The sequence below is a fragment of the Paramisgurnus dabryanus genome, chromosome 1, assembly GCF_030506205.2.
Source record: "Paramisgurnus dabryanus chromosome 1, PD_genome_1.1, whole genome shotgun sequence".
In the NCBI taxonomy this organism is placed as follows: Eukaryota; Metazoa; Chordata; class Actinopteri; order Cypriniformes; family Cobitidae; genus Paramisgurnus; species Paramisgurnus dabryanus.
In genome coordinates this window covers 51,388,877-51,406,236 of record NC_133337.1, presented here as the reverse complement: position 1 = coordinate 51,406,236, position 17,360 = coordinate 51,388,877, and the positions used below count along the sequence as shown (strand labels likewise).

General features: G+C 37.7%; 1 protein-coding gene across 10 annotated transcripts in view; it reads left to right on the top strand.

The window, feature by feature from the left end:
* Positions 1 to 17,360, top strand: part of cacna1g (calcium channel, voltage-dependent, T type, alpha 1G subunit) — a 166,485-nt gene that overhangs the window by 60,189 nt on the left and 88,936 nt on the right. For 7 of the 10 annotated variants that reach the window (XM_073815436.1, XM_073815439.1, XM_073815433.1 and 4 more), the window contains exons 9-17: positions 3,630 to 3,781; positions 4,859 to 5,044; positions 5,127 to 5,241; positions 6,509 to 6,664; positions 10,161 to 10,226; positions 14,943 to 15,036; positions 15,580 to 15,758; positions 15,869 to 16,336; positions 16,500 to 16,600. In XM_073815436.1, coding sequence (XP_073671537.1) covers positions 3,630 to 3,781; positions 4,859 to 5,044; positions 5,127 to 5,241; positions 6,509 to 6,664; positions 10,161 to 10,226; positions 14,943 to 15,036; positions 15,580 to 15,758; positions 15,869 to 16,336; positions 16,500 to 16,600 — 1,517 coding nt within the window. The remainder of the gene's footprint in view (positions 1 to 3,629; positions 3,782 to 4,858; positions 5,045 to 5,126; positions 5,242 to 6,508; positions 6,665 to 10,160; positions 10,227 to 14,942; positions 15,037 to 15,579; positions 15,759 to 15,868; positions 16,337 to 16,499; positions 16,601 to 17,360) is intronic. The other 3 variants (XM_073815448.1, XM_073815437.1, XM_073815438.1) reach the window with 1 other exon arrangement.

Sequence of the window (17,360 nt, the reverse complement as noted above, 5' to 3'; positions counted from 1 at the left end):
TAAGCTATAAGGGTTTTATAATTTAACAATCTCAAATGCTTATGGGTTCAGTGACTTCCCTTATTTTCATCCAAAAGACAAAAGCCCATCATTCCCACAGCTGATCTGCAGTAATATTCTCCACTGCATGCCCCATACTGTTAGTCAACACACTCACAGACCCACAGTCGACAAATAGTTGCATTTCAAAACACCCCACACTTCTGTAGCACACAGCATACACATTTTTGTAAGTGTCTATGTGTATAATTACATATGTTCATATGATATATCTTTAAAAGCCAAACATTACACTGTACATTTTACTGTATATACCACACAACACTGGTACTGTATACATGTTTACACTATAAGCAGAGTCCCCCATGGTGCAATGCTCTATTTGCTTATAGGTGATGAATACTTTAATTAGTTGCTGATTTTACATTTGCCCTGAACAGCTGCTGATAGTGGAGTAAGATGCTGTTTGGGCCTTTAGGGGCAGTTCATGTGAAGGGGGTCATAATGCTGTTTTTCAAAGCTTCTGCTGTATCCCACACCAGCTGAAGGTGTTGCATAGTATTTTTAATTCTGATGAATTAACAAGAATCACTTAACTAGCTGATCTTTCAGTGCAGTATATTATTTTTAACTAGATAGACATTTTCATTTCAAAATGCCAATGTTTTGTGATGCAAGAGCAGAGTCTTTTCAAAGCATGCACGCAAAGTTCAACACAACATAGAGCTCAGCCTTACTGTTCCTGGAAAAATTACTCCCGCAGAGATTTGTGCGTGATATGCTTTTCCCACAAGTGGTCCTGATTTGAACTGAAGGGCTTCACCCTATGAAGAGGCCAAGTGCATGCTCCTGCAGGGTAGACACAGTGCCCAACCCTGGGCTGTTCACATCTAAAATAAATTCGCTGGCTTCTTTCCCCACCTCTGTGAAACACCTCAAGAGCCACAAATAGCCTCGCACTTCATCATCATTGTCATCTTCTCAATTTGATTAGATCACATGTAATTCTGTTAGCTGAGAAGATGTTATTTTTCATTTCACGGTTGGTGTTTAATTACATTTTTCCTCATTACTTTGTGGAAACAGTCGTATTAGTAAGACGATTAGCATTTTATCATAATTAAAAGCTCTTAAGTTAAGCATCCTGTCTGAAAGCATCAAATCACTTTTTAGTTTTCGTAAGCGAATTGTTGCGTGCTTGAGGATGTTGTGTTTTGGTCTTAGCTGTTTAAGATTGTGTTCATTAAAGCCGGCTAGCCGTGATGTTTCAAGAATGTGTTATGCGTGCTGGGTCTTTTGCCCAGTCTCATTTTTACAATCGAAAAAAAAAACTCAAAGTGAAATATGAACTGGTCCATATGTCTCTCCTTCATGTTTTATGGAAAACTCTCTCTCTCTCTCTCTCTCTCTCTCTCTCTGCTTACTGAACTCTCAACATCTGTTACACTGCAAATCTGCAGATTTATTTTATGTATTTCACCTGTTTCTGACACTTTACTTTTATGTACAGTTCTAAGTGAGACAATGAATAAGAACAAAAAGAACACTTCTGTTGTCTAGTAAAATTAGCATCTTAAGATATTAGCCATTAGGCCTTGATAATACATGTGAGTATTCTGCTTGATTAAACACCACCTATTTCATTTCTAAAAAAACAACATTATTTTGTGTATTTGGTATAATACAATGTGTTTGCGTGGTTTATGGTTCAAAAAACTTTTTTCATAGCTCCAGATTTCAGTCTCTTCCTGAAACACACAGATTTGAAAAGATCTGTGTCACTAATTGGCCAGCTAATCTGTACTTTGTGATTGGCCCGAATACCTCTGACGTCAGCTGGAAATGTGTCGCTCATTACCATGTTTGAAAGATTTGGTCACAATGCAATGCTAACAGGAGTTAACTTACAGGCTGTGAGTCCGAAGCGGGAGGAATTATGATAATGTCAGTCTTCTTTACATCACCAATCCCAGGAAGGAAACTATTGCACAATCTGTGTGTTTGTTAGAGATTTACGTTGGAGACAGTACCTTTTGCATTTCATTAACATGTACTAATACACACACACCAAAGGAAATGTAAAATTGTGAATCAGACAATAGGTGCTCTTTAAATAATAAGAAAATGTGACTGTAGTCCAGTATTGTTTCTGAACAGTTGTCTTTAACTTTAAAATCTTGAAGAGATTGTTCACTGAAAAATTTTAATTTTCATAATTTACTTTCCCTCAAGTTGTGTCAAATGTTAACATTTCTTAAATTCTGCTAAACACAAGGGAATATATTTTGAAGAATGTTTGTAACCAAACAGATCTGGGGCACCACTGACTTCCATATTAGGAGAAAATAATACTATGGCAGTGAATGGGGTCCCAGATCTGGGGTGCGTTTCCCGAACAATGACATAACTCGCTGATGAACCAACATAGTATGATGCATAGTTGGAGAAACGAACTACCTTGTCACGACTGTTTCCCGAAAGCATAGTAACTTTGTCGCACATTCGTCGTTTGAACGATGTTGATAGTTGATGATGTCACGTGGGAGGTGAAGTACTAATTAATCTGTGCAAATCGATTTAATGGCAGATTATCGCTGTACATAACATATATTGCATCGAAAGACTGATTTTGTTATCGTGATATAGTTATCTGATGTTTATTTTCAAGATATTTAATTCATGTGCAAGTTCTCTCTTACGTCACTCCTCCCAGGGATTCCCCAGGGTCTTAAAGCTTGTTGACTGCGCACATGCGCAGTTTTCAAATGCAGCCCTTTAATTCTGTTTACAAACTTAAAGACGTAAAATAAAATTGTAATATATTTAGAATGATGGATATAGAATGTACTACATGTTATTTGCTTATTTTGTTCAAAAGCATGATCAACGTAAGTCTACATATTATAATAACAAGGAACTATGCTTTTAACAACAGGTGAAGAGCTGTCCTTCAAACCACACAAGTTTGCGGCGCAGCTTGCGAATGTTCGTTTGAACTATGGTTTTGGGAAACACCAAAGCGTTGAACTTCGTCAGTAACGATGAAACTTACAACAGTAGTTGGCTAACAATGCTTTCGGGAAATGCACCCCTGTTTGGTAAATGATGACAGATTTTTTCAGTGAACTATCCCTTTAAGGCCAATGTTATCAGATAAAGGGCTTAGGTCAGACTGATTTTGGCTCAGGTGAAAGGAGCCCATCTCACATTTTGTCTTGAGCCACAGGACTTTTTGTGATATCCTCACTTGTGACTACATTTCCAACACAGCACAGCCTCTTGCATGTTATTTCCTTCCTTTCTATTTATTTGCGTAGATTAAATGTATGTATTTGGCAGATGCTTTTGTCCAAAGTGACTTGCATTGCCCTCAAGCTACAGTATACATTTTTAGTAACAATATGTGTTTTAAAGATCAAACCCATTACCTTTACTTTGAACATTTATCCTTTACTGAATCTCTTCTGTTTAGGAAAAACTGTCCACTCATTGTTGGGATCAGAATTTGTATTTGTATGTGGTTATAAATGAATTTTGCAAACATCTTGTTACCTTCACAAAAGTGCTGATGTGGCATAATTGTGACAACCTAAATATGATCGAATTATCCATCTGTATATTTTTTTCAGCCGGACGAGTTGACGAATGCTCTGGAGATCAGTAACATCGTCTTTACCAGCCTATTTGCTCTGGAAATGCTCCTGAAACTGCTTGTCTATGGTCCTTTCGGCTACATCAAGAACCCCTACAACATCTTTGATGGCATTATTGTAGTAATCAGGTAAACATGCTTCCGTATCTTCTCAGAACTTCATAATGTGCGTTAATGTTGTTGCACCCGTCTCTGTTTATTGACATTCACGTCTGAAAATGCACATGGGCACTGTGTTGTATCACAACAGTGACAGCCAGACAAAATGCGGCCATTACTGCTGCATGATGGGACATCTGTTGCCCGTTCAGTTTGATGACTGTCAGCTGTCGTGAGGAGTGCTATAATTTCATGTCTGTCTATTTACAATTCCTGTTTTTCTATGATGCAAATGATATTGAGACATTTAAACGCTCAAAAGATTAGGCACAGGTGGCTGTTGTGAATGGATTGTGCATCTTTTAATGCTTAACCCATTGCGTTGACGTTTTGAAATGTGTCATATACTAGGGACTGGGTTTAGCGTGATTTTTGGTTACCAAAGTTACCTATTTATTTTTGTAGGGTTAAATTAAGAAAAATAATTAACAAATTTGGCAAATTTAACTCCACATTTATACATTTTATAGTGTATCATGTGCATATTTGTAATCAGACTTTATTTTTAAATAAAGTTAAAAGGAAATCAACTAAAAATCATACTGTGAGTATTTATTTTAAGGCTGTCAAAAGATTAATCACAATTAATCATATACAAAATAAAAGTTTGTTTTGCATAAAATATATGTGTGCGCTTTGTGTAATTATATATATATTAAATATACATGTATACATTTAAGGAAAGTATAATTTATGTATTTTTTATTTATTTATATATAATATAAAATATATTCAAATCTAAATAAATATAAATATATACATGTAAATGTTTCCTAAATACATACATGTGTGTATTTAGATATACAAAATAATTATAAACAGTGCACACACATATATAATGCAAACACAAACATTATTTTGTATGCAATTATTCGCGATTAATCTTTTGACAGCCCTGATTAATTAATTTATTTTAGGTATTATTATGATAACCAGGATGTGCTGTGGTTGAGCAAAGCCTATTTGCTGACTATTCAAGCATTTACATTTAGCATCAATGGCATCCAGACAGTTATATTCTAATATAGGATTTATGTATGTTAACAGCGTCTGGGAGATTGTTGGTCAGCAAGGAGGAGGTTTATCGGTGTTGAGGACCTTCAGGCTGATGAGGGTGTTGAAGCTGGTACGCTTCATGCCCGCCCTACAGAGACAGCTGGTTGTTCTGATGAAGACCATGGACAACGTTGCCACCTTCTGCATGTTGCTCATGCTCTTCATATTTATTTTCAGGCAAGACAAAAGCTAGATATTTTTTTTATCATTTGAATGTACCCGCAAACTTTGTATTTTATATAGATTTACTTTTTCACAGTATTTTAGGCATGCACTTGTTTGGATGTAAATTTGGCTCGGAACGAGATGGTGATACGCTTCCAGACCGCAAGAACTTTGATTCTTTATTGTGGGCCATCGTGACGGTTTTTCAGGCAAGACTTGCAAGACTACATACATTATACAGTACATATGGTATTAAAGGAATATTCCATTTTTTTAAAAGAAAAATCCAGATAATTTACTCACCACCATGTCATCCAAAATGTTGATGTCTTTCTTTGTTCAGTCCAGAAGAAATTATGTTTTTTGAGGAAAACATTGCAGGATTTTTCTCATTTTAATGGACTTTAACAGAGCCCAACATTTATTACTTAACTCAACACTTAACAGTTTTTTTCAACGAAGTTTCAAAGGTCTATAAACGATCCCAAACGAGGCATAAGGGTCTTATCTAGCAATACGATTGTCATTTTTGACAAGAAAAATAACAAATATGTACGTTTAAACCACAACTTTTCGTCTAGGTCAAGTCCAGCGCGACCTAACGTAAATGCGTAGTGACGTAGGGAGGTCACGTGCTACATATATGAAACGCACATTTGCGGACCATTGTAAACAATAAACTGACACAAAGACATTAATTAGTATCAGTTGACATACAACAACGTAGGAAAGGTGCTCTTTCAAGACGCTTGTAAACACTGGGGCGGAGTTTCGCGTTCGTCCTCTGTGACCTCTTGACGTCATGACGTATTGCGTGGGGTCAGCTGGCGCATCACGACCGCATCTACATGACGAGAAGTTGTGGAATAAAAGTGTATATTTGTTATTTTTATTGTCAAAAATGACAATCGTTTTGCTAGATACTGTAAGACCCTTATGCCTCGTTTGGGACTGTTTATAGTCCTTTGAAACCTTGTTGAAAAAAAACGTTAAGTGTTAAGTATTAAATGTTGGGCTCTATTGAAGTCCATTAAAATGAGAAAAATCCTGCAATGTTTTCCTCAAAAAACATAATTTCTTCTCGACTGAACAAAGAAAAACATCAACATTTTGGATGACATGGTGGTGAGTAAATTATCTGGATTTTTCTTTTAAGAAAATGGACTAATCCTTTAAGATTCGCTTTGGATTATCTGATCACAAGTGGACAGAGTAAACAATACAGTAGGTGTAAACATTTTGTGAACCAGTTACTCTAACCACATTTTAAAGATGATGTAAATCCTGTGCCAGGCGAGCAACAGCCACAATAGAAATGTTTACAGATTGCTTTCTCCCTATATCATCAACATATGCACAGTAAAAACAAGTGTAGACGTGTAATCAGATTATTCGAGATTGATGTTAGTACCTGTCTGGTATACTGTGAATGTGTATTAGTTGATAAGGTTTATTTGCTATGCTTATGTGAATCAGATCTTGACTCAGGAGGACTGGAATAAAGTGCTGTATAATGGAATGGCCTCTACATCACCTGTGGCTGCTCTGTATTTCATCGCCCTCATGACGTTTGGAAACTACGTCCTGTTTAACCTGTTGGTGGCTATCTTAGTGGAGGGATTTCAGACGGAGGTAAAGTCAGTACTTAATACCCAACTTAATACCATAAATGTGCATACAGCATCTTTTTTTTTGTTTTCTCATGTTTTTGGTTCTCCCTTCTTACTCATTTTGTTGTATTTTTTCTTATATCCCAGTGATTCCCTTTTTTGCCTTATGTATCTGAACAGCCCCAACAATAAGGCTAAAATACTACTTTATTACTGTAATGTTCTTATATGTCAGTAAATGTCATTTAGCATATTATGTTTTAATATGGATGTCATTTAGCATCATATACTTAGCCTAAGAGGTTTCACATATTTGATTTGCAGTCCTGCATTAAAAAGAAACAGCAAACAATAATGCACGATTCAAAAATCATGCCATTTGAGTGTAACTTTTTTAATTTATTATAACATTAAAACATTAATATTTTTTAAAGGACATTTCTGTTTTGCATTAGTAATGTAAAATCCAAATTACTCTGATTCAAGATTCAAGGGTATTTTGAACATACTTTTCATCAACTTATATGCTTATTTCTTTTATTTTGTGGTGGTCTGTAAGGCTAAATAGCATTACGTCAATGCATTCTCTATTAACATACAGACTCAATATAATGACTTATAAAGTCCTGTGCATGGAATCACTGATCTATAACTTTCTGGCACATTCCACCATCTCTCCATATCTCTTCTATCTTCCTCATCTGCTCTCCTTTGTCTAATATTATTTATTCAGCAGGCAGTGATGATTTCTCTTTCTGTGTGTAACACTCATGCTATTTTCATGTCCTGCTCACTCCAGAGAACTCCCTTTTACTTTCCCTCATTCTCGTTCTTTATCTTTTTCTTTTCCATGATCTTATAAGACAGCCCATCTCCCAATGCATTGCAACCATTTTTCTCCGACAGAAGAATGGAGGCACACAAAAAATGACAAGACTCAAATAAATCAAAGATCCAACCGTTTTACCAATGTATCATTTTGGGTGGAGGGGTTGTTTTATTGCCATCCCGACAAACTGAATCATGCAGGTTGGCGTATATTGCATGCTCCAAAACCATCTAGGATATGATTGCCTGTCTCTGTATTGTATGAGGTATGAAGAATACTTATTTTCAACAATCGATTTTACATAAGACAAGACAGATTTTGCTAGACTCGTTGTTTGGCTGTTTAATAATGGACGTACAACAATTGTTTTCAGAATATAAATATACCATAAATCTACTGTATGCAAACTGTGCATATACTTTACACAGGATGCCCTACATGCAGGTTTGCATGAACAAAAGGTCCTGTATATCAGATTTAAAAAACCCAATCAGATTTGTGCGGTGTGAACATAGACAGAGTGCGTCTGCAACACCCCATTAGGGCAACGAAAACAGCATAAAAATGTAAATTAAAAAATTGGTTTTATCTGCATAATGGGAGTGAAATAGACATTATGTGTGGATGAATAGGCAGAGAGTTTTGGTCTGCTTGAGAAGAAGGTATTATCTGGAAGGAGCTCAATTTTTCTTGGCTTTATTCTTTTCTAAAAAATGAGCGTGCCTCTCCTGTGCCCGTCTGCCAGACAGAAATAGCTTTCATCCTGCATCATGGCAGCTTAGACGAAATGATGTTCTCTACTCAGAAACCTTCAAAAATAGACCATGCCCTTAAATACGAGAGGATAACCTGTGCCCACCTGACCCCTACGTGCCATCACCTATTTTATTCTAATCACATTCCATTTAATCTGATGCCAAGAGGAATATCCTCTTGCTTTCTCACAGATCTTACCAAAACGGGTGGAGTACTATATTAATCTTGCATCCTTGCAAACATTGCTCTATTTTTAGTCGGTCGAACTTTTCAGTGCGTCAGGGTTGCTGGGGAAACCGATGGCTAAATGACGTGTGTAAGCAGAGATATCAAGGGCCAAAATGGATGTCCCTCCAACAATGTGATGTCCTATTCATTGCTCTATGCAAATAGCTTTTTGTAATCTTCTATAAAGGAGGTGACCCCGGTCAGACCAACATGTCAATTCTGTTTAGTAAATGACCTTTCTCTGGCTTACTGTTTGTTTCTGGTTTTGATCCTATGATTTGCATTCCATGTGTTCATTTGATACAAACATTTTTCCCAACTATTATCAGAAACCAAACATTTTCCCCACTATTATCAAAACCCAAAGTATTCAGAATGCAGGAATTCAAATAATAGCTATTTTTTTCTGTCTGGCAAGGATCCCCTATTTAAAGAGACATGTTTGACTGTGTTTTTATTGAAAAGAAATCATTTTATCTACGGGAATTAAAAAAAAATTCTAAATTCAATTAGGAAAAAATCTGTACTGTTTTTATCACTATACAAACTATTTATTGAATGTGCTGAATGTTTCAGTCATAACCTGCATTCATTCTTTAACCAATACTTTAAAAATACACTTGTTGCACTTAAATATTTAGGTTTAAACAACTTTAGGTTTAACAAAAGTCATTTTAACTTTCTTGGCAAGTGAGGAGTTGCTATGAATAAATAAAAAATTAAGATGAATTGGCTAAAGTTCTTAATTAACTTTTTTAATCATTTATAGCAACTTCTTACTGGTCAAAAAAGTTGAAATGACTAATTAATTTAAGTTTAATCAACTCAGAATTACAAATCATTTCAACTAAGTATTATTCTCTTGACAAGAGAAGAGTTGCTACAACTTACAATATAAAGTTGACATATTTCAATATAAAGTACTGTGCAAAAGGCCACCATCACCAGCCTTTTTGTTTTAGCAAAGTTTTAATGTCCATCCATATTTATTTTTCACTTTAAAAAACAAACAAACGGAAAATAAAGGAAATATGTACACAAAATTAAAAACAAAACAATTTTCAGAATTAAATGTCTTCTCCAGGCATCAATCAGTATTGTCAGTTGACCTCTCTTGACATTAAAACACATCTTGAGCTTTTTTGAGGAGACTGACGTCCTGAAGACATTCTATTAGAATCAGAAATTAGGATTTAATTTCATTTAGGTTTAAGAGATCCTGCAGCTGCCTGCCATTGCTCAAGTAAAAGGGGAGTTTACCCTAAACCTGACACTTCAGTTTTTTATTTTTATACAGTTTTTAATACTACATACACATTTCCTGTATTTTCTGGTTGTATTCTATTAAAGAGACAGAGGAACAATTATATATGATTACTATAACATCGCAAAAACAACAAATGTAATTCTGGCATATATATATATATATATATATATATATATATATATATATATATATATATATAGGGTTTTACAATGTGAAAAATTCCATAAAGTTTATGAATTTAACCGAATAAAGGTGCTAAGAGTATATATGTACAACATAGCAACTACTTACCGTACCAACCCCACTTCACCCAAAATGTAAAACTTTTGACTTGTTCTTCAACACAGGTGTTTACCTTGCTTAAACCTGTTTGTACTTTTTCCTTCCACCTTACCTTTTCACTCTCTGTGGTAAAATCCTAACACATATCCGCTTTAGGAAATAACCAAGAGGGAGGACTTGCATGGCCAGCTGAGCTGTATTCAGCTGCCAATAGACTCAGGGGTATGTAGCACTCCGCATGATCCCACCCAATGAACTAACCAGGAGGATCCCGGCATTTGTGGACACTGTTACTTGTCATTGTTTTTTTATTGTAAAAGCAGTCTTGACTCAGAGTCTTTCTTCAGGTTCTTGCTCCAAGCTTGGCGGCAAACCTTGTAAGGCCTCGTGGTTTATTTTATTAACATGTTTGGCTATTTTTTGTAAAAGCTTAATTGACTAAGCCAGACAAAAGAATATAAGGCAATTGGACACCAAATTGAATCAATCTCAAAATCTGTAATATTTTAAACACCTCTTCGCTTTTAATTAAGCATTCCAGAGAATTGTACCCTGCTGTGTCATGTACTACACTGGAAGTTTTATTAAAATGTTCATCCACAGAGATCAGTAGCTCCGCAATCGATAAAAATAATTTGAGCCAGAGCAGAGTGGAAGCACTTGACCCTGTTGAGGAGACTCGGGTCAGTTTGTGTTACTAGACATCACATCCTGTATTTGTTTTCATTCATGCAGCTGTGCTAGGTGACATCTGCAGTGTAAGGCTACACAATGAGAAGCACCAATGGCTACAGTCACTTACAGCTGTGTTTTTATGCCATTTTATTCCTTTAGTGGTCAAACTTATATTTGATCAGCCCTAATTATTTTTCTACTTCAGAAGAATTACATTTGTACATGTTGTGTTGTGTGAGAACATAGGCACACTCTAAAAATGGATGTGTTCATATGTTTTATTTTTTTGTGTTGTGCTATTTAACACATTGGGCCCTATTTTAACGCATTGTCTAAAGCGCACAGCGCAACATCTAAATGGGCGTGTCCGAATCCACTTTTGCTAATTTAATGGTGGGAAAAATGGTTTGTGCGCCGAGTGCATGGTCGAAAAGGGTTGGTCCTATTTTTTTAATGAGTAATGGGAGTATTTTGGCCGTAACGTGCAATAAACCAATGAGAGTCTCAGCTCTCATTGCGCTGGTGCTTTGTATCATCCCTATTTAGATGACGGACTTTGTAAACTGAAAAACTAAGCCGAGGAAGAAGACCCCCAGTTTAAGTTTATTCACTTGTATTGAAATTGGTATTTTTTTATTAAAACCTTTAAAACCCATTTTTTTGTCATGGAAGTAAAATAAGCAGGCTTGAATTGCTTTAAATGTATAGCTATCCAATATCATCAAAAAATAATTTACAAGTATGTAAGAAAAGGTTTGTACTCTAAAAATACTTTATTTGTAACAAACAGGAGATAAAGAATTTACAAACGGCTCTCCTCACGTTTCAGCAATTGGACAGCGTCATGAGTTTTTTTTAAGCATTACTTAAAAATGTTTCTCATCTCACCATGTCCACAGGTACAGAGTCATCATATACAATAAATCCGTGAGGTAGCATTAAAAAAAACATTTAAAAACAGATGCATTTGTTTAAAGCAAAGCATTTATTTACTTACCAGGCTGCAGGTGAAGCAGCTCTTTATGCCGCCTTATGTCTCATAATTAGTCCTCATTTATGTCCAAGAGACTCAATAATAATCTTTTACATTCAATCCTTTCATCTTTCATATTTAAAAGCATTTTTGTGCTGCTGCGCATTCATGTATGTGATAAGCAAACCCGCGTTGTCGTCCCGTTTATAGGCGCATATTACTAATGCACTCTTTAAATAACAAAAAAACATATTGTAGTCTATTTTAGTTGCCTCAAAATAGCAATGCGCCAACAATGCGCCTGAACACACCTCGTTTTCAGACCAGAACGCCCATGGGCGCAAAAGGGGGCGCAAATGCATTTGCTTTTTAAACAAAAGTGGCCCTAAACGTGAAAATGATAATTGCGCAGGGTGGAAACTAGCAAAAGACACTTGCATCGCACATTGCGCCGGGTGTAAGATAGAGACCAATATGTGTCGCTTTTGTGTTAAAATAAAACACAAAAAAGTAACACAAAATCTGTTGTTCCAATAATAACCCAAAGATGTGTCTATTTTGGGACAACATATTTAGTGTGTTATCCCAAAAATAACACTGATTGTGTTGTTTTTAACACATCCGTTTTTAGAGTGCATAATATTATGGGTTTCAGCACATATATAAATACTACCTTAAAGTAATATTTTACTTTCAAAAAAAAAATCTTGTTAATTTACTCACCCCCATGTGATCCAAGTTGTTTGTTTTTTTTTTGTTTAGTCGAGAAGAAATTGCGTTTTTGAGGAAAACATACCAGGATTTTTCTCAATTTAATAGACTTTATTGGACCTCAACAGTTCACAGTTTCAATGCAGTTCAAAATTGCAGTTTCAACGCAAGAAAAATATTCTTACACAATATGTAGGGTCACGCTGGCACATCACACGGCTAGTGCAGGACGAGAAGTCGTGGTTTAAAAGTGCATATTTTTGTGCCAAAAATGACAATCGTTTTGCTAGATAAGACCCTTATGCCTCATTTGGGATTGTTCTTTGAAGCTGTGTTGAAACTGCAATTTTAAACTGCATTGCTTGTTGAGGTCCAATAAAGTTTATTAAATTGAGAAAAATCCTGGAATGTTTTACTCCAAAAACTTAATTTCTTCTTGACTGAACAAAGACAGACAAACATTTTGGATGACATGAGTCTGAGTAAATATCATGATTTTAATAAAAATGGAGTATTCCTTTAACAATCAAACTTAAACCTGTTCTAGTTCTTACTCAGGGGCTATTAACACATCTCATGTCAATACATGCCTGAAATCTTTATCAGCAAGGTCACTCAAGCCCAGGACAATTTCCAAATTAAGACTTGATTGTTAAGAGGCTGTTGCATGGCAACCTTACATCTTAATTGACTTTACAGCCCCGGCGGGATTTCTTGCACACCTTGTACCTGAGCGAAAAAGAAAACGTAACTTAAAGGAACAGTTCATCCAATAATACAATTCTGTTCGCATATACTCTTTCTTATGTTGTTTAACATCTTCCCACCATATACCTTTCCACAAAGGTGCTTATAAACTTAAAAAGGTGCTTCACAATGCCAGAGAAGAACCATTTTTGACTAAACTGTTCCATTAAGATCATCTGAAGAACCTTTCCCACGGACACAATAGCTGTTTCCCATGCTTATGTCAAAAAGTCAGGTAGTCTGTTTTGCCAGTACTGTAGCCCGATTTTCACGGTTCTGCTACATCTCTTTGCTCAGAAAGGCCATGTGGGAGTGAGGATAGCCAAACTCAAGCCAGACAGGACATCCCCTGTGTTCAGTTCTGAGCGTTCTGTGAGTAACAGTGGGTCCTTCTGATGCTAAGCTAACAGCTAACTGCACCCGAGGGCCAGCAGAAGCTGGTGACCTGTTCACAAAGATGCTTTGTTGTGCCTGTCTGCTGAGTTCAACCTACCACAGCTGTGTTTTGTTTTACTGTTCACTGTTAGTGGGAAAAAGACGAGGAGTCCGTCCAGCGTCAATACTATTCCAAGTTTTGTTTTTGTTGCCTTAGTAACCTTAAAATTGTGTTATTCCCTATTGACAAGTTCTGTTCACTGTTTTTTGTTGTAGTTATGCTGTTTATTAATTGCCATTAGGTTGTGACGTGCATAGTGTTGCAATGATCCCACTGGTTTCAGTGCAACTCAAATTTACTCTTTGACCTTTTTTTGTAACTAATGCTTGAATTTTTCTTTCAGAGACAGAATTTCAATTGATGCTAATATGTGAAGCCAATGGGATGCATTGTTTGTAGGTCCAGAGGTTTGTCCAAATAGTCCACTCCACTGTATATTCTCTCTCTGTTTTTTTTTTTACAGTTGGTATTGTGGTAAATTCATGCTAAAATGTATTTAATATTAATTTGGTAAAATATTTTGTTGGTCTAAGATGGATTAAACTGGCCTAGTTTGTTTCCCAGCCTGCCCAGGCAAGTGTTCTGGGGGTTTTGCTGAAAGGTGCCAATTCCTTCTAAACTCAGCAAGCAGACCTGGCTGTGAGACCAGTTAGGACCAGCAAACCATCTTAAGCTGAATTAAGCATTTTTGTATAGGTTTAGGATAGTGTTTGATCATCTAATCTACACCAATCTTAATAGGATAATACTTTATGCTTCTTAAATACTTTATCATCATCCAAACCTTGCAATTGGTCAAATACAGAGAGAGAACGAAAAACCAAAGTCTTCAATCAGTGGTCTCTGTTTTGGCAAACCACCCAGGGTTAAAGTTCTGTGCTAGACCACACTGAAACACTCCTGGCATAAAGCCGCTGCTTATAGACGACCCAAGGCTGGGGACGAAAAGGATAGAGGCCAAACAATGAAATGAGCCCTCTGATATAAATAGCACTGTTTATTTCTCCTGCCTGATCATTGGATGGCTCTACTGGTGCTGCACCTCCAGTGAGCCGAGAGAAACCCACACATATTCACCCGCATGTGGATATGTCTTACACTAATATAGCAGATGGTCTGACCATGAGATCAGCTGCTTAAAAATACATTAAACTTTTACTCTGCATAGACAAACAACTATTTCAATAATGGTGGTTTCAGAGTGGTGGTTCTGTCAATGCATGTAAGCGTTGTGTTTTTTTAGTGTAATATGCTGTCCAGGATGTCTCTCCCTCAGAAACTGATCACTATAGGGTCTTTTTTGAGGGCTACTGGTGCAGGGAGACAACACCCTCGCCCATCTGTCAACACCAAGACATGGCAACTGACATCTCTTTTTCTTCCACTTTTGATAAAGGGTGATGCCTCAAAGTCTGAATCTGAAGTCGATTTCTATGCACGTAGCTTGGAGGACGTTTCTGGGCATAAGAAGGATCTGTCTGCTTGCTCCGGTGAGACCAGTGGAGCATAGTTTGATCATTCACATGGAAACACATGACATATTGTCAAGCAAGGATGGCACTACTGTACTTTGTTGTGTAGCACACAATGCACTCTTTTAAGGATATATATTGTGCATTTTGTTCTATTTTTGTTGACATATACCGTCTTAAAAAACATGGGTTGGGTAAAGTATGGAGATACCCAACCAATAAGTTAAACCCAACCTAGAAAAGTGCAGACTTGACCCAACCAAGGGTTAAAACAACCCAGCATTTGGGGTTATTTAGGTAAACTTAAACCTATTGGGTTTACTGAGGTGAAATATAAAAGAAGTTTTACCCTTAAATATCAGCAAAACTTTTAACCTTGATACAGTGGGGTTGTACACTTAGTATTTCTGCCTCCTTTGCAGAACAGTAATGCACCACAGCCCTTTTGAGGATTAAAGGCTTGCTAAAAAATTCATGCTTGAAATGGTACCCAATGCATTTTTCAACTGTCTGTCATGTTTTGATGCTGAACATCTTGTCCCTTCTTTTTCGTACACCCAGTTGTGCCCATCAACGGGCATGTTGACTTTAAAACCAGCCTGACCCCTCCTCTCATTACACACACTGCTGCCACGCCCATGCCTGTCCCCAAAATATCAGGAGGAGACCCAGCCCTGGTATTCGAATCCCGCAGGGGCAGCAATGTATCGGTGGAACCTAATGGCCAAGATAAGTCTCCGGTCCGTAACTACTGCTCTCTGTCGTTATAAAAAACTTTAAATGTAAACCTACTGCAGGATTTTTGCAAAGTAATAAATAAGACCCAATGTGTTGTCCTCATCCCTTGCAGTCGAGTGCACGAAGCTCCCCAAATGCCCCGTGGAGTTCAGCCAGTAGCTGGAACAGCAGGCGTTCCAGCTGGAACAGCTTGGGCCGAGCCCCCAGCCTCAAGAGACAAAAACGACAGTCTGGTGAGCGGCGCTCCTTGCTGTCCGGCGAGGGCCAATCCAGCTCGGATGAGGGCGAGAGCGGAGGTGGAGGGGGAATATCCGAGGGCGATGATGCCTCCCTTGCCAGGACAGACTCCCTGGGCCAGAGGCCCCGGCACAGGCGCATGGAGTCCCTGGAGACCCGCAGCTCCTTTGATCTGCCTCCAGATACCCTGCAGGTGCCATATGTACATCGTTCTGCCAGTATACACAGCGCCCGGCCACCCAACTTTCTCAGCAACGGCAAGAGTTCCCCATCGGCCACTGCGCAGCTCTCTCTGGATGAGCACCACAGTGAGGATGACAATGGGGACGATGAAGGAAACCTGGTTAGAAATTCACCTGATTTATTACAGCTCCTACTGTAGATTTATCACACTTGTCTAGTACTTCTTTTATTCAATTCCCTGGTATAAGAGTACATCTGTATCTTGTATAGACCAAAAATTATGTTACTGTTCGTATGGTTTCATGTGGTCATACATCTTCCAGAGTCGCAGAGATCGCCTCTACCGCTGGTTGGAGCATAAACAGCCGGAATGGTGTCGGCAACGGGCCACCTGGTCACTTTACCTCTTCCCTCCGGAGTCACGGTGAGTGTTTCCACAGTTTCCCATGCTGAAGATCAGGAATAAACACTTCAGTCCAGTTTTGTTGGCTTCAGTAGATGCATTTCAATCCCATTTAATGTACTCTAGATAGTTCAGCACCACCAAAGATTCAGTTTAACCCTGTATTTATCATATAACTATTGCCTCCAAGCCATATAAAAAGCCTAAGGGGTAAAAGATCTATTGTACTTGTATTATTTTTCCTAGACAAGTGATGGGCTCCTCTCATCTGCTTCCAATGTGTTCTGTTTTTGAAACGCATGTCGGCTCATATTAAGCTCCATGGCTGTACTTATTAGGGGGAAGGAAGAGAACTCAGCATTGCATGTTATACTCTGTCAGCGGTTTACTAATTAAACATCAAACAACCTCGGCTCATCCTCCTCCTGCTTTCTGCGCAAGCCTTGCATGATGCAAACGCCTGCCACTCTGCACTGCTGTAACTTGCACACTATACATTGGTTTTGCCCAACTGCAAGCAGAGAGGCTTTAGTGTCTGTTTTTCTGTCCATCTGTGCATGTTCTAAGCTCCAATCCGTGGTCACATCCAGTCCCTTCCTTCTGCTGGTGGTCTCTTCAGATGGTTAGAAGATTCTTGTTGAAGATCAATCATCCGAGAGTCCATCTGTTGTTCAGTCCATACATACAGTACCCAGCTTGCAGATCTTCTTGCTGTGAGGCAGGGCTCGCCTTCAAATGCTCTCCCCATATCACCCCACCGTATCCACACGTTGAGCACGAG